General features: G+C 43.2%; 2 protein-coding genes across 2 annotated transcripts; one reads left to right on the forward strand and one right to left on the reverse strand.

Moving 5' to 3' along the window:
- The first annotated feature begins 850 nt into the window (after positions 1-850).
- LOC139559988 (insulin-like growth factor-binding protein 3) lies at positions 851-12,674 on the forward strand. Its single transcript, XM_071376498.1, has 4 exons — positions 851-1,279; positions 2,729-2,985; positions 4,311-4,430; positions 12,401-12,674. The coding sequence occupies exons 1-4, from the start codon at positions 916-918 to the stop codon at positions 12,524-12,526; spliced, it is 867 nt and encodes a 288-aa protein (XP_071232599.1). The 5' UTR covers positions 851-915; the 3' UTR covers positions 12,527-12,674.
- A 6,601-nt stretch (positions 12,675-19,275) lies between these two features.
- Positions 19,276-22,326, reverse strand: LOC139559924 (insulin-like growth factor-binding protein 1). The gene is made up of 4 exons (XM_071376392.1): positions 21,849-22,326; positions 21,365-21,504; positions 20,656-20,784; positions 19,276-20,430 (listed from the first exon to the last, which is right to left on the reverse strand). Exons 1-4 carry the CDS (start codon positions 22,195-22,197, stop codon positions 20,305-20,307), a joined length of 744 nt encoding a protein of 247 aa, XP_071232493.1. The 5' UTR covers positions 22,198-22,326; the 3' UTR covers positions 19,276-20,304.
- Positions 22,327-23,784: the final 1,458 nt, after the last annotated feature.

The following is a 23,784-nucleotide window of genomic DNA, read 5'->3' on the forward strand; positions in this document are numbered from 1 at the left end:
ATGATGTTGAACCAACATGAAATAGACATTGAATTGAAGTGCCCAACGGGATCAGACTTTTAGCTCTAACTTTGGAATGCTATGAGCTATCAACTCCGTTCCAACTGTATCTGAAACATCACACTCTCCACTTGGTATAAACATTCGCCGGAAGCTAAATATGTATTTAAAAAAAAATGTTATTAGGGGTTAAACCTCTTCCACTGAGGTTGATTTAGCCACTTTTTATTTGTCTTTCAGGTAAGTGTTCTAGCAATTTCCTTGGCGTAAGGTTTTTTATTCTTGTTAAAACTGGTATTCTATGAAGTTCACATAAAATACCCTGACTGAAATCAAGAGCCCTTAGAACAGCATCAAACATCTTCTTATATTTTGGTATGTTCATCCAATTTAAGTTAGAAAAGATTTCATAAAACTAAAATAAAGCTAGTCATTGTGCTGGCGTACCTAAAGAGAAAATCCAAAACAATCTGTTTGAGAATAATTAGCCGTTCAATCACCTCCCTACTCTTCTACATTTGCACAGACTGTACATAGACTTTTCTATTTTTCTTTTCTTTTGTGTTGTTGACTGTACGTTTGTTTATGTGTAACTCTGTGTTGTTGTTTTTGTTTTTTAAATAAAGGTGAAATATATATATTTTTTTTTAATCAGATGGATTGTTTCCTATTTGGATTGCTTATTTGATTAGTTATTTGCACACAAAAAACTTTTCAGGAAGTTTTTTCAGAAAATATCAGAGTGGAAGTTAAAGCAATCCCTCCAATCCCTCACTTAGGCAACTCAGAGGGGGTGTGACTTTGCAGTGGATGGCTGTATATATTGAGACGTTTAGTCCAAAGTGGCTTCATGTGTATGAAATGCAGAGTTAAATTCAAGACAATACGCACCAAGACCCTTCTGATATCATCACCATGGAGACATGTTTTCGCAGACTTTGGATGACAGTTGTTCTGGCATCGATTATGCGGAGATCAGTCGCGGTAGGGCCGGTTATCCGGTGCGAACCATGTGATGCTGGAGCACGGCTCCTGTGCAAGCCGTTGCCCAAGGACTGCGCGGAGAGAGTTCGCGAACCGGGCTGCGGGTGCTGCATGACTTGCGCGCTGGCCTTTGGAAAGCCGTGCGGAGTGTACACCGGGAGATGTGGCACCGGGATGACATGCCAGCACCAGCCCGGCGAGACGAAACCTCTCCAAGCTCTGCTGGAAGGACGAGGACAGTGTGCAAACGCGACCATTAAAAGACCTGTTGCCACTTTAATCAATGAGAGACAAGGTAAATGCCAAGATGATGACGCAGTTTGGAAAGTTTTTTAAGAATGCTTTGCCAACTGATTATTACATTATTATGATGATGTGAGCTGTAAAAAGATCGATACTTTTTTTTGTTTGTCATCTGAAACATCTGGATGTAAAGCAGCCTAAAGTATAATTTATCACCTTGAGCTATCCGGTAGGATTACGCCAGTCTGCGCGAAATATGTCCAATATTTACACAATTGGATTGACAAACAATTATACTGTGTAACCCATTATCTGGCTGATATTGATGTTTGACCTTGTAATTTAACTGTATCACTGCTGTTTAGGCTATTATAATTGTCACTTTGTGGAATTGTAAAACTGTGACACTGTGATACAAGGGTTTCATGGAGATTATTGATGGGATGAGTCTTATTTGACAGATGTCAATATTTATTTCAACCATCTATATTGTGGTTTCTAATTGTAAATCAAAACTGCTTTTCAATTTTGTAATCTTTAAAGGATATCTGACCATCAAACTCTCCTCTCTACCCTCCTTTCTTCATCAGTAATTAATGTGCAACTACACTGAACAAAAATATAAATGCAACATGTGAAGTTTTGGTCCCATGTTTCATGAGTTGAAATAAAAGATCCCAGAAATGTTCCATATTCACAAAAAGCGTATCTCTCTCAAATTTTGTGCACAAATTTGTTACATCCCTGTTAGTGAGCATGTCTCCTTTGCCAAGATAATCCATCTACCTAAAAGGCCACTCTAAAATGTGCAGTTTTATCACACACCACAATGCCACAGATGTCTCAAGTTTTGAGGAAGCGTGCAAGTGGTATGCTGGCTATAGGAATGTCCACCAGAGCTGTTGCCAGATAATTGAATGTTCATTTCTCTACCATAAGCCGCCTCCCCGTGATGGTGGTGGGATTATGGTATGGGCAGGCATAAGCTACGGACAACAAACACAATTGCATTTTATCGATGGCAATTTGAATGCACATAAATACTGTCACGAGGTCCTGAGGCCCATTGTGAGGTCGTTTAAATGTTTTATATATATATTATCTTAAGGTTTTTGTGAACTACAAATGCATATCTGTATTCCCAGTCATGTTTAATCCATAGATTAGGGCCTAATGAATTTATTTCAATTGACTGATTTCCTGTATTATTAGCTTGGATGAACATCAAGGGATTGTCAAAAAAACATCTGAACCAGCACATCTAGACCATTCACATGATTCTTGTGATCCACCCACACAATCCATTAGAATTATTATATATGAATCATTTACTGTATTTAAAAAAAAACATTTCTTAAGGACTCTTGGAATACGAGCCCTTGGTGGGCTAAACAAAATACAAACATTTTAATAAAAATTGATTAAGTATTGGGAATGCTTCCAAATGTGCCACAACATAAACTCACAAACAAAATAATCCCTCCCTCTCTGTTTTTGGCAGAAAATGATGGTGGTATTCAGGAGGAGGAGCGTAACACCACCGCCCCAGTGCTCCAAGCCTCCTTCAGCACCAGCAGACCTCCTGTAGGCTTCCCCAGAATCCCCCATCACCCCCCTCTCCTCCACCCCGTCAAGGCAGAGGTCATCCGCAGGGAGCAGCTGAAGAGGGCCCAGAGTTACAAGATGGAGGAAGTCCCTGGAGCTCTCAGCACAGACCAACAGAACTTCTCCCTGGAATCCAAGCAGGACCCAGAGTATGTAAGTGCCAGGTCCACTGTTTTCCTTTCTAGGAACAGTCTGTTAGGGAATGTTCTCCTCCTCTTCCTTCTTTGCTCTGTGTTTTTCTCCCCCTTTCTCATCCTTTCTCCCTCTTTCTTCCCCCTTTCCTCAGTGTTTTGGTGTTTTTCTCCATCCGTCTGCAGGTGATGAAATGTTCTGGTTATGGTTGCTGACTGCTGGCGGTGGCGCATTGGTGGTGACGGGAGATTGGCGTGGCGCAAATTTGGACATGGTAGCTCTGCCTCTGCAGCTGACTTCGGGTCAGGCTGTTTCGCCGCAAGGCGTCCGCGTGCCGCCCAGGGGCACAGAGGGGAGCATTGGCGGGCTGGAGGGGAGCGCCGAGCCTCAAAACAAGCTGATGATGGATTGGGCCTCTGCGTGTGCCTGTTTGGACCCTCCCTCCTCTTTCTATTTTTGATACTGCCTTTGACCCGGCGGCAGGAAAACAAGTGCAGCACGAGGAATGAGCTTTGCTTTGCCTTGCTTTGATCGGTGACTGGAGCTGGACTTGAGGACAAGACCTGTCGGCTCCTTTCTAGGACCTCTTTGATTGCGCGGTTATCCCCTGGCCTATCCCTTTGTGTAAAGTATTAGAGTTTTTAAGCGGCTTACAGCAAAGCGTAAGCCCTCACAAGGTGGTCAGATGAATTCATTTCCTATTAGTTGCCTCTTTTTTCTTATCCCTAGTACCACCAGTGTTTTCGTACTACTGAAGGGTAGTGCTGTAGGCTACAGATGGAGCTTGGTGTTGCCTTGATAGCATCCCTGTCTATGTTCCTAGAGCATTTTGATTGAATTACAGTACCAAGTAAGCACACTGTTGGGGTTTGTGTTAGCACACTGTTTGAATTGGATAGAGTAATGCCATTAGATAACTACTTTTGGTATTTTATTAGGGTGCCCATTAGCTGTTGCAAAAACAGCAGCTACTCTTCCTGGGGTCCACACAAAACATGAGACATGACATAATACAGAAGATTCATAGAAAACAGCTCAAGGACAGAACTACATAAATGTATTTTTTTACAAAAGGCACAAGTAGCCTACATATCAATACATACACACAAACTATCTAGGTCAAATAGGTGAGAGGCATTGTGCCGTGAGGTGTTGCTTTATCTGTTTTCTGAAACCAGGTTTGCTGTTCACTTGAGCAATATGAGATGGAACGGAGTTACATGCAGTAATGGCTCTATAATTATCTGACATAATGACATAATGATCTGAGCTGTAGTGGGCAGAGTGCTTTGGAAGGAGTAATATGGGTCATTATAGTCTGTGCTTGTGTCGTCTTGTGTGTTTAGGGTCCCTGTCGTCGAGAGATGGAGAGTATCCTCAATGGACTGAAGATCACAGACATCCTCAACCCCAGAGGCTTCCGCATCCCAAACTGTGACAAGAAGGGCTTCTACAAGAAAAAACAGGTATGGAAATCATACAAACACAGTGTAGGAAAAACTATGCAATTTTATGAGTCAGCCACCCCAGGCTACTTCGCATTACTGAATATGTCACAATCATGCTTTCACCAAGGAAGACCAGCCCAGATTCCAGACCCACCTATTTGAACAGTGTTACAAAGGCCAGGACAATAACCCCCATTAGAACATTGTAACTACTATAATTTCTAATTATCTTGCCACTTAGTCTTTCTTCATCAATGAAGACTCCAAAATCAGTGACTGACTCATCATATATACAATATTCATATCTGGAGTGGATCCATTCCTCTAGCGCTGCTGCAGTCATCTTTCACTAGTTATTAGAGCCTCATCACTGCTCAGCCACACCAGTTGGGGTATACCATAGAGACAGACGGTTGGCGCTGTAGACCTGGAACCACAGACCCCTAAACCACAGCAAGCGCCCTGCACGGCTCGAAAGACAGCCATTTAACGTGAACCCTCCCAGGGAGACAGACGTCAAGGTGGCCGCCGGCACCCGCCACTACCCGTCGCTCGCTCCCCATAATTGTCAGACTTTTGAAAAAGCAGTGCAGAAAATAGAAGCTTCAGCCATTTCCCACATTTGCGTGGTCCTGGTCCACCCACAATCTGTTTATAATAAATGAGTGTCCCTGACGCATTCATATGGAGGCACTTAGTCCACTAGCGCCATCATGGCATCCACCAAAAGCTAAGCAACATTTATATTACACACCACGGCACTGATTCTCATACCTAAAGGACGTGCCTCCATTTGACAGTCATCTCGTAACCAGCTTTACCAAAATGCCAGGCTGATTGTCTTTGTATATTTAAAATGTACGTATGGGTATCCTCAGAGATGGCAGGCAGGGAGGGAGTGGCAAACATTCCCGTGAGTCTCTGACCCAACATTTCTTATTAACTTTAAATGTATACATAGTTTGAAGGATTAAGTCACTTATTTTTTAACTTATTTTGTGCATAATGTTGCTGCTACCGTCTCTTATGATGGAAAATAACTTCTAGACATCAGAACAGCGATTACTCACCTTGAACTGGAAGAAGCTTTTTCCTCTAACGAGTCCGACGCGAAGGATATACTGCTCTCCCGGGAACAGACCCAAATCCCGTCATTTGCATGAAGAAAAGACGGAGAAAAGGGGGGGGCGGCAGTTGGGCTGTCTTCTGAGAATTCGTAGGCGAGCAAGTAATCTCCCACTCCCATTCGTTCTATTGGCCAACGTGCAATCATTGGAAATAAAATCAATAACCTAGGATCAAGATTTTTCTACCAACGAGACATTAAAAACTGTAATATCTTATGTTTCCCCAAGTCGTGGCTGAACGGCAGAACAGAGAAGCTACGTCTGGTAAGACGAGTGTCTATTTGTCAATAATAGCTGGTGCGCAATGTCTAATATTAAAGAAGTCTCGAGGTATTGTTCACCTGAGGTAGAGCACCTCATGATAAGCTGTAGACCACACTATCTACCAAGAGAGTTCTCATCTATATTATTCGTAGCCGTTTATTTACCAACACAATCCGATGCTGACGCTAAGACTGCACTCAACCAACTCTATAAGGTCATAAGTAAACAAGAAAATGCTCATCCAGAAGCGGTGCTCCTAGTGGCCGGGGACTTTAATGCAGGGAAACTTCAATCCGTTTTACCTCATTTCTACCAGCATGTCACATGTGCAACCAGAGGGAAAAAACTCTAGACCACCTTTACTCCACACACAGAGATGCATACAAAGCTCTGCCCCGCCCTCCATTTGGAAAATCTGACCATAATTCTATCCTCTTGATTCCTGCTTACAAGCAAAAACTAAAGCAGGACGTAACAGTGACTCGCTCAATACGGAAGTGGTAAGATGACGCAGATGCTACGCTACAGGACTGTTTTTCTAGCACAGACTGCAATATGTTCCGTGATTCATCCAATGGCATTGAAGAGTATACCACCTCAGTCATCGGCTTCATCAATAAGTGCATCGACAAAGTTGTCCCCACAGTGACTGTACGTACATATCCCAAACAGAAGCCAAGGATTACAAGCAATATTCGCTTGGAGCTAAAGGCTAGAGCTGCCGCTTTCAAGGAGCGGGACACTAATCCGGACGCTTATAAGAAATCCCGCTATGCCCTTAGACGAACCACCAAACAAGCAAAGTGTCAATACAGGATTAAGATTGAATCCTACTACACCGGCTCTGACGCTCATCGGATGTGGCAAGGCTTGAAAACCATTACGGACTACAAAGGGAAACCCAGACGCGAGCTGCCCAGTGACGCGAACCTACCAGATGAGCTAAATGCCTTTTATGCTCGCTTCGAGGCACGCAACACTGAAGCATGCACAAGAGCACCAGCTGTTCTGAACAACTGTGTGATAACGCTCTCGGTAGCCGATGTGAGCAAGACCTTTAAACAGGTCAACATTCACAAAGACGCGGGGCCAGACGAATTACCAGGATGTGTACTAAAAGCATGCATGGACCAACTGGCAAGTGTCTTCACTGACATTTTCAACCTCTCCCTGACCTAGTCTGTAATACCTACATGTTTCAAGCAGAACACCATAGTCCCTGTGCCCAAGGAAGCGAAGGTAACCTGCCTAAATGATTACCGCCCCGTTGCACTCACATCAGTAGCCATGAAGTGCTTTGAAAGGCTGGTCCTGGCTCACATCAACAGTATCCTCCTGGAAACCCTAGACCCACTCCAATTCGCATACCGCCCCAACAGATCCACAGATGACGCAATCACAGTCGCACGACACACTGCCCTTTCCCACCTGTACAAAAGGAACACCAGAATGCTGTTCATTGACTACAGCTCAGTGCTCAACACCATAGTGCCCATGAAGCTCATCACTGGGGCGGCAAGTAGCCTAGTGGTCAGCGTTGGACTATTAACTGAAAGGTTGCAAGATCGAATCCCCGAGCTGACAAGGTAAAAATCTGTCATTCTGCCCCTGAGCAAGGCAGTTAACCCACTGTTCCTAGGCCGTCATTGAAAATAAGAATTTGTTCTTAACGTACTAGCCTAGTTAAATAAAGGTAAAAATAATATACATTTAAAAAATCACTAAGCTAAGGATCCTGGGACTAAACACCTCCCTCTGCAACTGGATCCTGGACTTCCTGATGGGCCACCCCCGGGTGGTAAGGGTAGGTCTGCCATGCTGATCCTCAACACTGGGGCCCCTCAGAGGTGTGTACTTAGTCCCCTCCTGTACTCCCTGTTCACCCACGCTGCGTGGACAAACACGACTCCAACACCATAATTAAGTTTGCTGACGACAGCCTATAGGGAGGAGGTCAAAGATCTGGCAGTGTGGTGCCAGGGCAACAACTTCTCCCTCAATGTGAGCAAGAGAAAGGAGCTGATTGTGGACTACAGGAAAAGGCGGGCCGAACAGGCCCCCATTAACATCGACGGGGCTGTAATGGAGCTGGTTGAGAGTTTCAAGTTCCTTGGTGTCCACATCACCAATAAACTATCATGGTCCAAACACACCAAGACAGTCGTGAAGAGGGAACGACAGCACCTTTTCCCCCTCAGGAGACTGAAAAGATTTGGCATGGGTCCCCAGATCCTCAAAAAGTTCTACAGCTGCACCATCGAGTGTATCCTGACCGGTTGCATCACCGCCTGGTATGGCAACTACTTGGCATATGACCGTAACGCGCAACGGAGGGTACTGCATATGGCCCAGTACATCACTGAGGAGAAGCCTCCTGCCATCCAAGACCTATATAATAGGCCAAGTCATAGACTGTTTTCTCTGCTACCGCACGACAAGCGGTACCGGAGCGCAAGTCTAAGACCAAAAGGCTCCTTAACTGCTTCTACCCCCACGCCATATGACTGATGAACAATTAATCAAATGGTCACCGGACTATTTACATAGAACCCCCGCCCCTCCTCCATTTGATTTGTACTCTGCTGCTACTTATTTATCGCTATTTATTATCTATGTATAGTCACTTCACCCCTGCCTACATGTACAAATTACCTTGACTAACCTGTATCCCTGCAAATTGACTCGGTACCGGTACCCCCTGTATATAGCCTCGTTATTGTTATTTTATTGTCTTACTTTATATTATTTTTTGCTTAGTTTATTTGGTAAATATTTTTTTAACTCTTCTTGAACTGCACTGTTGTTTAAGGGCTTGTAAGTAAGCATTTCACGGTAAGGTCTACACTTGTTGTATTCGGCACATGTGACAAATAAAGTTGGATTTGAGTTTACGAGTTTACTTGCAGCCTTTGAAGTTAGATGACGGAAATGGCAAAGTGATTATGATTAAAGCAGCTTTTAAATGCATTTTTTGTCTGGCTTTTGTCTTCTTTTTATTACTTTTATTAGATTCCAAGCTACTGTTTAGTGGAGTCATTCTTTGACTACAAGTCCATCTTTTGAATTACTCTGCCTCGAAAATGTATGTATTTTTTACCTTTATTTAACTAGGCAAGTCAGTTAAGAACAAATTCTTATTTTCAATGATGGCCTAGGAACAGTGGGTTAACTGCCTTGTTCAGGGGCAGAACGACAGATTTTTACCTTGTCAGCTCGGGGATTCTATCTTGCAACCTTTCGGTTACTAGTCTGCTCTAAACGTTCTAAACACTAGGCTACCTGCCGCCCCGTAGTCCCCATAAAAAATATGACCGCACCTCTCAGCATGTGGAGTTGACTAAAATTATATTACTTGATGGTTTGTATAGATTAAATTACCCTAAAACATAATTTGTTAAGATATGGGAAATTAAATGATAATGGGGGTCAATATTAAGGTTAAGATACAGTAGATATGATAGTCATTCTTTGACTGAACAGTCCAATACATACATTTTACTGTACCCTATCACTCTTACAGGGTTGAGATTATCTTATGGTCTCTGGGGTCAGATACCAAGACAAATTTAATATCAAGCAGAAAAAGGGTTGACTTCCATTCTGATCTACTCTTTTACAGAGTGATGCCGTTTGTTCTCCTGCCTTTCAAATGAATTCCTGCATGTTTTACTAGAGAGGACTCTGACCTTCAGTAAAAATTGGCAGTAAAATAACAGCACTTGAGTTGCTCCAGAGACTCTATAAGTCATGTGTAGTACCCATAATTTGGAGCTGTGGGGTATAATCAGCAACAGATGATTTGTACTGGCCACCGGCTCACTGAAAATAGATCTTGGGTCTCAGTTGTTCACAAACGGGCCTAAGCAAATATTTGACCAGGTTTCTGTTTACCTTAAAGCTCTCTATATGTGTGTGGAACTGGAGGTAGACCGTAAAAGCAGCTGGAAATACCACCAGCATGCGTCCCATGGCCAAGTCTCCTCCGCTCCTCAGCACAAAATGGACGTTAATGTCCTTAACCATTTATTGTCCCACTTCCTTGCGTCCTTTTTTATTGCCATTGTGCTAGATCAATGGTTCCCAAACTTTTTATAGTCCATTACTCCTTCAAACATTCAACCTCCAACTGCGTACCCCTTCTAGCACCTGGGTCAGCGTACTCTCAAATGTTGTTTTTTTGCCATCATTGTAAGCCTGCCACACACACACTATACAAAACATGTATTAAACATAAGAATGAGTGTGAGTTTTTGTCACAACCCGGCTCGTGGGAAGTGACAAAGAGCTGTTATAGGACCAGGGCACAAATAATAATATAATAATAATCAATAATTTTGCTCTTTATTTAACCATCTTACATATAAAACCTTATTTGTTAAATGAAAGTTGTGAATAACTCACCACAGGTTAATGAGAAGAGTGTGCTTGAAAGGATGCTCATAACTCTGCAATGTTGGGTTATATTGGAGAGAGTCTCAGTCTTAAATCATATTCCACACACAATCTGTGCCTGTATTTAGTTTTCATGCTAGTGAGGGCCGAGAATCCACTCTCACATAGGTATGTGGTTGCAAAGGGCATCAGTCTTAACAGCTTGATTTGCCAAGGCAGAATACTCTGAGCGCAGGCCAATCCAGAAATCTGTCAGTGGCTTCTGATTAAATTTAATTTTCACAGAACCGCTTGTTGCAATTTCGATGAGGCTCTCTTGTACAAATATCGGTAAATGTACTGGAGGCAGTGCATGAAAGGGATAATGAATCCAGTTGTTTGTGTCATCCGTTTCAGGAAAGTACCTGCGTAATTGCGCACCCAACTCACTCAGGTGCTTCGCTATATCACATTTGACATTGTCCGTAAGCTTGAGTTTATTTGCACACAAGAAATCATACCATGATGGAAAGATCTGTGTGTTTTCCTTGTTAACACAGACAGAGAAGAGCTCCAACTTCTTAATCCTAACCTCAATTTTGTCCCGCACATTGAATATAGTTGCGGAGAGTCCCTGTAATCCTAGATTCAGATAATTCAGGCGAGAAAAAACATCACCCAGATAGGATAGTCGTGTGAGAAACACATCATCATGCAAGCAGTCAGACAAGTGAAAATTATGGTCAATAATGAAAACTTTAAGCTTGTCTCTCAATAAAAAAAAACATGTCAATACTTTGCCCCTTGATAACCAGCGCATTTCTGTATGTTGTAAAAGCGTTACATGGTCGCTGCCCATATCATTGCATAGTGCAGAAAATACACGAGAGTTCAGGGACCTTGCTTTAACAAAGTTAACCATTTTCACTGTCGTGTCAAAAACGTATTTTAAGCTGTCAGGCATTCCCTTGGCAGCAAGAGCCTCTTGTGGATGCTGCAATGTACCCAAGTGGCATCAAGAGCAACTGCTTGCACGCGCGTTACCACTCCACTATGTCTCCCTCTCATGGCTTTTGCGCCATCAGTACAGATACCGACACATCTTGACCACCAAAGTCCATTTGATGTCACAAAGCTGTCCATTCTTTAAAATATCCTCTCCTGTTGTCCTGGTTTCCAGTGGATTGCAGAAGAGGATGTCTTCCTTAATTGACCCCCCATAAACGTAACGGACATATACCAGGAGCTGTGCCAGGCCCGCCACGTCTGTTGACTCATCCAGCTGTAATGCATAGAATTAATTGGCTTGTATGCGAAGCATAAAACATCTCCTGCCATGTCACTGATGTGTCGTGAAACAGTGTTGTTTGACGAAGGTATTGTCTGTCTAGTTCTTTTTGCCTTTTCCCCCAGCATTATCCCAGCCATATCCGCAAAAGCAGGAAGAATTAATTCCTCCACAATAGTATGGGGCTTGCCTATCCTAGCCACTCGGTAGCTCACCATATAAGACGCTTCTAGATCCTTCTTATTAATGGTATCTGTTGCTTTTATACATGTCTTACTCAAAAGTTGTCTTAATTCTCACTCAAAAACTCCCGTGGCTTATTTTCAAATTGGCATGTTTTGTTTCTAAATGTCTGCACAAGAGTGAAGGTTTCATCGAGTTGTGAGAGTACTTTTGCACATATAACACTGTGGCTGAGGAAAGGCACTACTCACAATATAAGTGAACCCCAAATCAATGTAGTTCTCATTATATTTGCACCTCTTCGATGGTCCAATGTCCCTGTCTGATGTTCAGTGCTTTCCCGGGTAAGGGGGCAGTAGATCTTCACAACTGTCAGTGTCCATGCTAGCTGGGCTAACAACAAATGTAGAATTACTGATGCTAGCATTGGATGTGCTCATGGAAGCAGAAAAACTTGTGTCGTTGTCAGGTGCAGGTGTAGTACTGCTGGTAGTAGCAGTACTACCAGTAGAGCTTGTATGTGTCTCGATGGACGCGGGCCTTACTAAATGGACTGTTTGAAAATGTGAAGATTCTTTGGTATTTAAAAAAAAAAAAGTTTTTTAAATGGGAATAACATTTTTATTTGGCGTACCCCCGACGCCAAATAAAATTGGGACATTGGGAATACCTGGAGATGATCTCCGGTGTCTATCTAATAGTCTAAATCTTTTTCTAATATGTTCTTTCCCTGTATGTCTCTCTTTCTCACACAGTGCCGTCCATCCAAGGGCAGAAAGCGAGGGTTTTGCTGGTGTGTCGATAAGTATGGGCAGCCATTGCCAGGTTTCAACGGGAAGGAGAGAGGAGACGCTCTGTGCTACAACTCAGAGAGCCAATAAGACAAGAGCAGCGAGAAAGAGCCAGAGAGAGAGAGAGAGAGAGAGAGAGGGTGAGAGAAAGAAAAAGAAAAAGGACCCATGAATACACAGAGAAACTGAGGATATCGGGATTCAAAAGATTCCAAAATGGCTGGGCCTGGACATTTGTTGACTAGCATTGATGACTCTTTGGCCCATGGGACCTTATGGAGGGCAGAGCAGGGGGAGTGGCTTGAGAAGAAGACAGGACTCATCCAATCACACTCCTTGTGTCCAGCAAACTCCCTCCTATGCTATGTGCTGCTCCTATGTACTGTAAACAGTGTGTGGATGGATTCTCCATAGACTGAAAGGGCAGACCAGACTTGGTATATGTAACTCTAAGGACACATGAGATGTAATCATTCATTCCATAGCACAGGGCTAGCTTTGATGATTACAGACTTGACGACAGAGGATCATATACAGTGCTCGTCTCGACCCTCAACGAGAGGCGTACACCAACGCACAGCTAGGTGGCACTATACTCATGTGTGTGCGTGTTTGTATGGCTGCATGGTATGATTATATTTGTATGTGTGTGGTTCTGTATATTTGATATGTTACTGTATGTATTTGTTTAAGTGTGTGTGTTTGTATGTGTCTGTGTGTACAATACAAGAGTGTCTCTGTCTATCTGTGTAACCGTATGCTATGGGGTGCTGGTGTGCGACCACCCTGTGGCACAGTACAATGTCATAAAATGCTTTCCCACTTTGTGCCGGAGGGTACACAACTCAGATTTTAGTCCATTCAGTATCTCTCTTGTGGGATCACTGTCGTCTCCTCAGGACCCTTTAAGGGAGTTGACTATAAAGCTTGGATGTTGTTCTCATCTTTCCTTTGCAACTCATATACACTGTGTACCAAACTTTAGGAATAGCTGCTCATTCCATGGTGTGGACTGACCAGGTGAAAGCTATGATCCGTTATTGATGTTACTTGTTAAATCCACTTACATCAGTGTAGATGAAGGGGAGGAGATGGGTTAAAGAAGGATTTTTTAGTCTGGTGACAATTGAGATTGAGCTGGTGCTCTTGTGCAATAAAATAAAATTGTATTAGTCACATGCGCCGAATACAGCAGTGAAATGCTTACTTACGACCCCTAACCAACAATACAGTTTAAAATAAATAAAAGTAACAAGTAATAAAAGAGCAGCAGTAAAATAGCGATAGTGACACTATATACAGTGGGGTACCGGTACAGTATCTATGTGCGGGGGGGACTGGTTTAGGTGAGGCAATATGTACATGTACGTAGAGTTATTAAAGTGACTATGCATAGATTATAACAACAGAGAGTAGCAGCAGTGTAAAAGGGGGGGCAATGCAAATAGTCTGGGTGTCCATTTTATTAGATATTCAGGAGTCTCATGGCTAGGGGGTAGAACCTGTTTAGAAGCCTCTTTGACCATTTTTAGGACCTTCCTCTGACACCGCCTGGTATAGAGGTCCTGAATGGCAGGAAGCTTGGCCCCAGTGATGTGCAGGGCCATACGCACTACCCTCTGTAGAGCCTTGCGGTTGGAGGCCGAGCAGTTGCCATACCAGGCAGTGATTCAACCAGTCAGGATGCTCTCGATGGTGCAGCTGTAGAACCTTTTGAGGATCTGAGTACCCATGCCGAATCTTTTCAGTCTCCTGAGGGGGAATAGGTTTTGTCGTGCCCTCTTCACGTCTGTTTTGGGTGGCTTGGACCATGTTACTTTATTGGTGATGTGGACACCAAGGAACTTGAAGCTCTGAACCTGCTCCACTACAGCCCAGTCCATGAGAATGGGGGCGTGTTTGGCCCGCCTTTCCTGTAGTCCACGATCAGCTCCTTTGTCTTGGCTACGTTGAGGGATAGGTTGTTATTCTGGCACCACACGGCCAGGTCTCTGACCTCTCCCTATAGGCTGTCTCGTCATTGTCTGTGATCAGGCCTACCACTGTTGTGTCATCTGCAAACTTAATGATGGTGTTGGAGTCGTGCCTGGCCATGCAGTCATGAGTGAACAGGGAGTACAGGAGGGGACTGAGCACGCATTGAGGATAAGCATGGCGGATGTGTTGTTACCTACCCTTATCACCTGGGCGGCCCGTCAGGAAGACCAGGATCCAGTTGCAGAGGGTGGTGTTTAGTCCCAGGGTCCATAGCTTATTGATGAGCTTTGGGGGCACTATGGTGTTGAACGCTGAGCTGTAGTCAATGAATAGCATTCTCACATAGGTGTTCCTTTTGTCCAGGTGGGAAAGGTTATTGTGGAGTCCAATAGAGATCATCTGTGAATCTGTTAGTGCAGTTTGCAAATTGGAGTGGGTCTAGGGTTTCTAGATAATGGTGTTGATTTGAGCCATGACCAGCCTTTCAAAGCACTTCATGGCTACAGATGTGAGTGCTACGGGTTGGCAATCATTTAGGCAGGTTACCTTCGTTTTCTTGGGCACAAGGACTATGGTGGTCTGCTTAAAACATGTTGGTATTACAGACTCAGACAGGGAGAGGTTGAAAATGTCAGTGAAGACACTTGCCTTATGAATGTTGACCTGTTTAAAGGTCTTACTCACATTTGCTGCGGAGAGCGTGCTCACACAGTCTTCCGGAACAGCTGGTATTCTCATGCATGTTTAGTGTTATTTGCCTCGAAGTGAGCGTAGAAGTAGTTTAGCTCGTCTGGTAGGCTGTGTCACTGGGCAGTTCTCGGCTGTGCCTCCCTTTGTAGTCTGTAATGGTTTGCAAGCCCTGCCACATCCGACAAGTGTCAGAGCCGGTGTAGTACGATTCGTTCTTAGTCCTGTATTGATGCTTTGCCTGTTTGATGGTTCGTCGGAGGGGATAGCGGGATTTCTTAAAAGCTTCCAGGTTAGAGTCCCGCTCCTTGAAAATGGCAGCTTTAGTCTTTAGCTCAGTGTGGATGTTGCCTGTAATCCAAGACTTCTGGTTGTGGTATGTACGGTCAGTCACTGTGGGGACGACGGTCACTGTGGGGACGATGTCATCGATGCACTTATTGATGAAGCCAATGATTGATGTGGTGTACTCCTCAATGACATCGGAGGAATCCCAGAACATATTCCAGTCTGTACTAGAAAAACAGTCATGTAGCTTTGCATCTGCTTCATCTGATCACTTTTTTATAGATCGAGTCACTGGTGCTTCCTGCTTGAATTTTTGCTTGTAAACAGGAATAAGGAGTATAGAATTATGTTCAGATTTGCCAAATGGAGGGTGATGGAGAGCTTTGTATGTGTCTCTGTGTGTGGAGTAAAGGTGGTCCAGAGTATGTTTCCCTCTGGTTGCACATTTAACATGCTGATAGAAATTTGGTAAGACGGATTTAGGTTTCCCTGCATTAAATTTCCTGTTTGCTTATGGCGAAATACATCTCATGTGGTGCGGTCTTAGTGCCAGCATCAGTCTGTGGTGGTATGTAGACAGCTACGAAAAATACAGTTGAAAACTCTCTAGGTAGATAATGGGGTCTACAGCTTATCATAAGATACTCTACCACAGGCGAGCAATACCTCGAGACTTCCATAGATATCGTGCAGCAGCTGTTATTTACAAAAATTCATAGTCCGCCGCCCCTTGTCTTACCAGACGCCGCTGTTCTATCCTGTCGATACAGCGTATAGCCATGATAATGTCGGCGTTCAGCCATGACTCCGTGAAGCATAAGATATTACAGTTTTGAATGTCCCGTTGGTAGTTTAATTTTCCGCATAGGTCGCCAATTTTATTTTCTAAAGATTGCACATTTTCTAGCAGAATGGAAGGAAGTGGGGGTTTATTCGATCGCCCACGAATTCTCAGAAGGCAGCCTGCTCTCTGGCCCCTTTTTCTCCACCTTCTCTTCACGCAAATGACGGGGATCTGGGCCTGTTCCCGGGAAAGCAGTATATCATTCACATCGGGCTTGTCGGACTCGTTTAAAGGAAAAAAAGATTCTGCCAGTCCGTTGGAGTAATCGCAGTTCTGATGCTCAGAGGGGATTTTTGGTCATAAGAGACGGTAGCAGCAACATTATGTACAAAATGAGTAAAAAAAATTGTTACAAACAATGCAAAGAAATGAACAAAAACACAATTGGTTAGGAATACGTAAAACGTCAGCCTTGTTGTCCGGCGCCATCTTGTCAATGCCAACCCTCTTGCCACATGGGTTGTGTATGTGTTCATTCAGAGGATGAATGGGCAAGACAAAATATTTAAGTGCCTTTGAACGGGGTATGGTAGTAGGTGCCAGGCGCACCGTTTTGAATGGGAGTTTCATGCTCAACAGTTTCCTTGTGTATCAAGAATTGTCTACCAGCCAAAGGACATCCAGCTGACTTATCACAGCTGTGGGAAGCATTGGAGACAACAGGGGCCAGCATCCCTGTGGAACACTTTCGACACCTTGTCGAGTCCATGCCCTGACGAATTAGGTTGTTCTGAGGACAAAGGGTGGTGCAACTCAATATTAGGAAGGTATTCCTAATGTTTAGTACACTATCTAAGTACATTCCCTACACATCTACCGGTGGAACATATTTCTGTTGGATTTCAATGTACAGAGAGAGGGGAGGGACATTCCCCACAGTCAATGGTGTGGTCGTTCTTCCTCCTCTTTGTCAGTTTGCATAAGCTGGTTACTGGGATAAAGTCTTTCATGACTGTGTGCGTGTGTATTTGTGTGCGTGTGTGTGCCCACATGTTTTTGAGCCTGTTCTTCTGTTTTTAAGAGATACATTTTCACCATTTAGTTGTGTCTAGGTTCAAGGCCAATATGCTGTATACAAATAAATGCATTAAAGCTGACGCCAGCTTCTATTGCTATGTGATTTATATTTGTGTGTTGTCTGAATTTCTAAATGTCCATGATTGTTATTAATGAAGCTGAGATTCTGAATAGTTTTTTTTACAAATTAACTTGATGATAACCCTCAATTTTGCCACTAGAGATTCTGTTGAGGGTGAATCTTTGTTAGAGGAAGTTGGAGATATTAGCATGTTGCTAGCTCTGGAAGTGTTTTGGGTTCAAACAAGGGATCTGTCCAAAATGTTACCCTATTCAGTATGCAGTGTTCCACTATTGACCAGGTCTATAGTAGCACACTATAGATAATATGGTACTATTCTAGACTCAGGATCTTGAACACTATCTTGTAAGTTTTTATAATAATTTGTTGAGAAAGAACTGTTCTCCTTGCCTTGGGGTTAAAGCCAGGGGATATATAAGGATCTCTGGTATATGGCAGAGTGATTTTGTACATTTCCTCACTTCAAATAAATACTTAATTTTATGAAGTTATTGGCATTGTTGTCTTCATTCAACTCTCTCCACATTTGCCGTATCCTTACTTGTCCTATGTTACCGAAACATGTACACAATAACCATTGAGGTTAACATGTTTAATGAAAGCACAGAATTACAACAGAGTAACTAACATAGCAAAAAAAAGATTGCAGTTTTGAAACTGACGTAAAAGTGCAGTAACTGCAGACGGCTGTGGTATTTTGGACGAAGTAATTGCAGAATGCCTGCAGTGTACTGCACTTTAACTGCAGTTACACTGCAAACTTACTGCAATTATTTTTCGTTAGGGAGGCTATACATGATTTGTAAAAAAGCAAACAAAAATTATTAGCAGCATATCTCGTGACATAAACTCAGCAAAAAAAGAAACATCTCTTTTTCAGGAACCTGTCTTTCAAAGATAATTCGTAAAAATCTAAATACTTCATCTTCATTGTAAAGGGTTTAAACACTGTTTCCCATGCTTGTTCAACGAACCATAAACAGTTCATGACCATGCACCTGTGGAACCGTCGTTAAGACACTAACAGCTTACAGACGGTAGGCAATTAAGGTCACAGTTATGAAAACATAGGACACTAATGAGGCCTTTCTACTGACTCTGATAAACACCAAAACAAAGATGCCCAGGGTCCCTGCTCATCTGCGTAGGTGTGCCTTAGGCATGGTGCAAGGAGGCATGAGGACTGCAGATGTGGCCAGGGCAATAAATTGCAATGTCTGTACTGTGAGACGCCTAAGACAGCGCTACAGGGAGACAGGACGTAGAGCTGATTGTCCTCACAGTGGCAGACCACATGTAACAACACCTGCACAGGATTGGTACATCTGAACAGCACACCTGTGGGACAGGTACAGGATGGTAACAACAACTACAGGAACACCAGGAACGCACAATCCCTCCATCAGTGCTCAGACATCATCGGACTAAGCTTGTTGTCATTGCAGGCAATCTCAACGCTGTACATTACAGGGAAGACATCCTCCTCCCTCATGTGGTACCCTTCCTGCAGACTCATCCTGACATGACCCTCCAGCATGACAATGCCACCAGCCATAAGGCTCGGTCTGTGCGTGATTTCCTGCAAGACAAGAATGTCAGTGTTCTGCCATTGCCAGTGAAGAGCCCAGATCTCAATCCCATTGAGCACATCTGGGACCTGTTGGATCGGAGGGTGAGGGCTAGGGCCATTCCCCCCAGAAATGTCTGGGAACTTGCAGGTGCCTTGGTGGAAGAGTGGGGTAACATCTCACAGCAAGAACTGGCAAATCCAGTGCAGTCCATGAGGAGGAGATGTACTGCAGTACTTAATGCAGCTGGTGGCTGCATTAATGCAGATACTGACTGTTACTTTTTTCTGTTAGTTACATGTCTGTGGAACTTGATCAGTTTATGTCTCAGTTGTTGCATCTTGTTACGTTCATACAAATATTTCCACATGTTAAGTTTGCTGAAAATATTCGCAGTTGACAGTGAGAGGACGTTTCTTTTTTTTGCTGAGTTTATTTCTGACTCACTGTCAGGAACAGGGGCTTGACGTATAATAAATAGACATTTAATCATGGCATCAAATGAAACAAAAGAGATAAGACGTCATTTCAGACAAACAAAACAATGACTTTACATTAGGAGTCTGTGTATGTGCCGACGAGTGTCACAACAAACCTCTGCTAAACCAGAAGACCTGCACAGACCAGTAGAGGTAGATAAAGACTAAACAGTGGATTGGATGAGCAGTGACATGTTTGTGCCTGGCCAGCAGATGCATACTTGTGGCACTTTAAGTATTTCCCCGATGCCCATTGAGGAAATATCAATGAGAATACATTCCGAGACTGTCAACATGTTGACTGAATGAATGGATATGTTGTTTCATTTACAGTGCACAAGTCCACCGGGTTGAATGAATCAAAAACAGATTCTGAAGACCCTGAACTGGGTTTGGCAGAGCTGGAGACCTGTGGTCTTCAGAGATGGAGTTATTTAGTCAGAAACACAAATGTATACACTGTTGCCCTATTTACAATCAGAAAATAGACAAACATATAAATAATCTAAAAATTACAAATGGTTCATACTAGTAAGCACATACAAGTTTTGAATAAATAAGGCGTGATACGTCATGTAAATAAATTAAGAGTAATTTCTATTTTTTTTTAAATAAAATGTTATGTTGTGTGCTCATGTGAATGAGAGTGTTTTTGTACGGATTTGTAGAAAGAAAGTCAGTACATTTGGTGGATGTTGATGTGTGTAGGTATGTGTTAAGTAGTGTTTAAGATGAGTAAAAAATGACACAGTATATGTCCATACCCGTGTGTCCATGCGTGCGTACGTGTGTGTGTGTGCGTGTGCATTCATGGGACTGTGCTTGCGTACGTGCAGGGGTATGTGAGTGTGAGTGTGTGTTTGTGCAAGTGCTTGTATGTGCCCGATTATATGCATACTGTAAATGTATGTCGGAGCGTCCATGCTTTAGTGAGTGAGCTCCTGCTGACACTCTGAGTCTCCTAGTAGGTCATTTGACCCCGGGATCTTCTTCCCATTCCAGGAGGATACACACCAACACCTGGCAGGGGGTCCCACCAGAGATGACTCACACTAAAACAAAATAGAAGAGGGGGGAAAGAGAGAGAAAGATGTTAAACGACATGGATCAACTTAAGTACATTGCTATTTTTGATTGAACTCTCAACTAGGAACCAGAGTCTTCCTGATCAGATCACCTGGCCCTACGATCAACCACCAACGAGCAAATGCTCTTGCTAAACACACCAACCCCTCTCTATCGAGGCAGCTCTAGAAGTAGACACATAGGCTGCTTACCTGCTTAGCCTTGTGGAAGCCATGTTTGTCACAGTTGGGGAGGTAGAAGGTGGTGAACTTCTCTCCTAGTTCCTGCTGAGAGCTGGCTATCCTGTCGAGCGCTGCATGCAGCTCAATGTGGCAGGGCCCCTAGCGGTAGGACAGAGAGAGGGGAATGAACATCTAACACATATAATACACACAGAAATATGGACACAGAATACATATGAAATAAGTAGTTATATCTGACTGAAACAGATTAAATCACCACGTGATTAAATTCAAAGCTAATTTAATCTCAAGAGAATAACACTTTCCCACTGAGGCTTGGTGGTTTTTGTTAAAATGGTAACAGCTTCCTCTGGTGGCTAGGAGCTAAATTGACCTGAACTGTAAGTCAGGTTTTAGAGGCCCTTTGCTGCATTAAGCTAAAGGTAAAGAAGAAGAAAGTAAGTCAAGGCCGTATAAAGCATCTGATTTCGGATCAGTTCAGCCTTCTTAGATCACAATTAATAATATTACATGGAGAGGGGGAGACCTGATCCTAGATCAAAACTCCTACTCTGAGATCTTTATACAATAGTCCCCAGTGGTATGTTGTGCCCACCTGTTCCACCATTACAGTCCGATGACCTAGCTACCTAACTCTAACAGTAAGTCACCTAACTAACTCTAACAGAAAGTCACCTAACTAACTCTAACAGAAAGTCAGATTGAATACTGTGCGTACCTGTTTCACCAGTTTCTTGCGGATGGCATTGACCTTGGCCTTGATGCTCTCCTGATCCCCCTCATCTCTGGGGTCAAAGGGGGTGTTAAGTCCCAGGAGGTAGGGCAGGGAGCTGTGGTCTGTCAACCACTCTACTTCCTCTGTGGATTAGAGAGAGAACTGAGTGTGTAAGTATAGAATTTTTAGCATTAGTTCACATTATATATTTTGTATTATGTTGTCAAAAAAAGTTTAATTTGTAGATTGGAAAGAAGGAAGGAAGTTATCTTTACTCATTGTGTATTTATTCCTTGTGTTATTAACTTTCTATAATTTTTCTATTTTTCTCTCTGAATTGTTGGGAAGTAAGCATTAAGTAAGTAAGTAAGCATTTCACTGTTAGTCTACACCTGTTGATTATGAAGCATGTGAAAAATATATCTTTTTTTGATCAATTAATAAATTATTTAAAAACTAAAACACAACAACAGAAAGCTGAGTCTACCTTGTCCCTCGTCCTCGGTGCAGATAGCCTGTCCCCTGGTGAGAGAGTAGAGAGGTCTGGGGTCTCCAGATCTAGGGCTGCATTTTAACCCCTCAGCACAGTGGGCCGTGTACACCCCACAGGAGGCCCCCTTCGCCAGGGCACATGCTAAGCAGCAGCCACATCCCGGCTCCCTTAGAACCTGCTTACAGTCTGGGGAGATGGCCGGGCATTCATCTAGTTTCTCCTGGGTACAGGGGGCACAGCGGATAGGCTCTGGACCCACCACGGGGGAAGACAGGGCCAGAGAGGCCAGGAGGGACAATGACACCGCTGACAGCAGGGTCAACTTCTCATATAATCCAAGCATCTTGAATCTGAAATCTTCAGGTGTAGGAAGAATCTTCAAGTATAGTTCTTGCTTAGTTTTCAAGTTCTTTTGACTAGCACAATATACTGTAGATAGGTAGTTCTAGGTTTCCTTCTATCCTTCTGCACTGAATTCTCCAAACAGAAGAGCTGCAGTATTTATACAGAACTCTGACCCTCAGGGAGGTTAATGTTTGATCCAGTCACTCCAGATATTCAATATTTTGGACGGACAGAGCAGCAGCAGCAGCTGTATTGGGTTGGAGGGTGGATGGATGGGTGGTTGACCTCTGGTAGAGTGCGTAGATCTGAACTGAGGTTCACTGGAGCTGCCTGCCTGCCCTGTCGTCAATATTTACTCTGGGACGAGGAGTACAGTAATTGTACAAGGTGATGTTGGAAAACATGTGTGTGTGTGTGTGTGTGTGTGTGTGTGTGTGTGTGTGTGTGTGTGTGTGTGTGTGTGTGTGTGTGTGTGTGTGTGTGTGTGTGTGTGTGTGTGTGTGTGTGTGTGTGTGTGTGTGTGTGTGTGTGTGTGTGTGTGTGTGTGTTTTGACCCATAGACGGTTATTTGTGGTCTTATCTTATGACCTGTATCATAATGAAGATGCAAGAATATATTTAAGAAGGGTATCTATTGAAATGTAATGACAAATACATACTGTATGATGTGGTAGACAAACTAATGAGGGATTGATGATGTTGTGCATTGAGATTCATTCATGATAGGGTCAGAAGTTATAGGTAAGTCATGAACTGGCTATGACTTGATTCTATTTTACTTAAACATATTTGTTGGTCAGTCCATGTGGTTGAAATAGGGGTCATCTGTGGGTCAAGGGGTCATCTGTGGGTCACATAAACACGATCATCCTCTCAATTGCATAACCATGCAACCATAACATGTTTGTCTGGAGAAAGCCTTTTGTAAATGGTCATTTCCTGGTTAAGTATTAGTTCATCACACTTTATCTAAGGTAAACACTGAACACCCCTTCCCCATACCTCGATACACACATGCACACACATGCACACACATGCACACACACTTGCACACAAACTTTCTCTCTCTCTCTCTCTCTCTATGAGATACCCCATGCTTCTCGTCACGTGATGAAGCATGGTGACTTTGTGTAATTATTGAACTATTGGTCAGTGTGTCACGTCACACCAACTGAAGCTACCATGTCATATGTAGATGTTGACAAACACAATAGGTTGGTTAGGAGTGTCACCTGTTCTCAGTGTCCTAATTCATGGTCATGAATCAACATTATTTTTTGTGAATTGGTGACACAGACTTTTTTGTCTTGCAATGTTGCATGTGCCCTTTTCAAGTCTACTCAACAACCAGCTCATATGTTGTAGCCTCCTCAATGCATAAGATTCACCAGACGTTGTGGGAAAGGATCATCCTAGGAGGATAAATTGAAAAAAGTATCATGGACAGATTATCAAAATGTGTGTTTGATCACTGTAATTAAATTATTCAATCTCTATAAACACATTTACTGTCTGGAGGGAAATGTACATTTGATATATTTTGTTTGTCCAGACCATCATGACTACAGGCTTATTATTGGTACTT

The sequence above is a fragment of the Salvelinus alpinus genome, chromosome 30 (genome assembly GCF_045679555.1).
Source record: "Salvelinus alpinus chromosome 30, SLU_Salpinus.1, whole genome shotgun sequence".
Classification (NCBI taxonomy): domain Eukaryota; kingdom Metazoa; phylum Chordata; class Actinopteri; order Salmoniformes; family Salmonidae; genus Salvelinus; species Salvelinus alpinus.

Coding starts and splice junctions, on each gene's coding strand:
- LOC139559988 (XM_071376498.1), top strand. CDS start 916: ATGGAGACATGTTTTCGCAGACTTTGGATGACAGTTGTTCTGGCATCG. Junction 1,280..2,728: donor TTTAATCAATGAGAGACAAG/GTAAATGCCAAG, acceptor TGTTTTTGGCAG/AAAATGATGGTGGTATTCAG. Junction 2,986..4,310: donor CCAAGCAGGACCCAGAGTAT/GTAAGTGCCAGG, acceptor TTGTGTGTTTAG/GGTCCCTGTCGTCGAGAGAT.
- LOC139559924 (XM_071376392.1), bottom strand. CDS start 22,197: ATGCTTGGATTATATGAGAAGTTGACCCTGCTGTCAGCGGTGTCATTG. Junction 20,785..21,364: donor GCAAGAAACTGGTGAAACAG/GTACGCACAGTA, acceptor TCCTACCGCTAG/GGGCCCTGCCACATTGAGCT. Junction 20,431..20,655: donor GCTTCCACAAGGCTAAGCAG/GTAAGCAGCCTA, acceptor ATTTTGTTTTAG/TGTGAGTCATCTCTGGTGGG.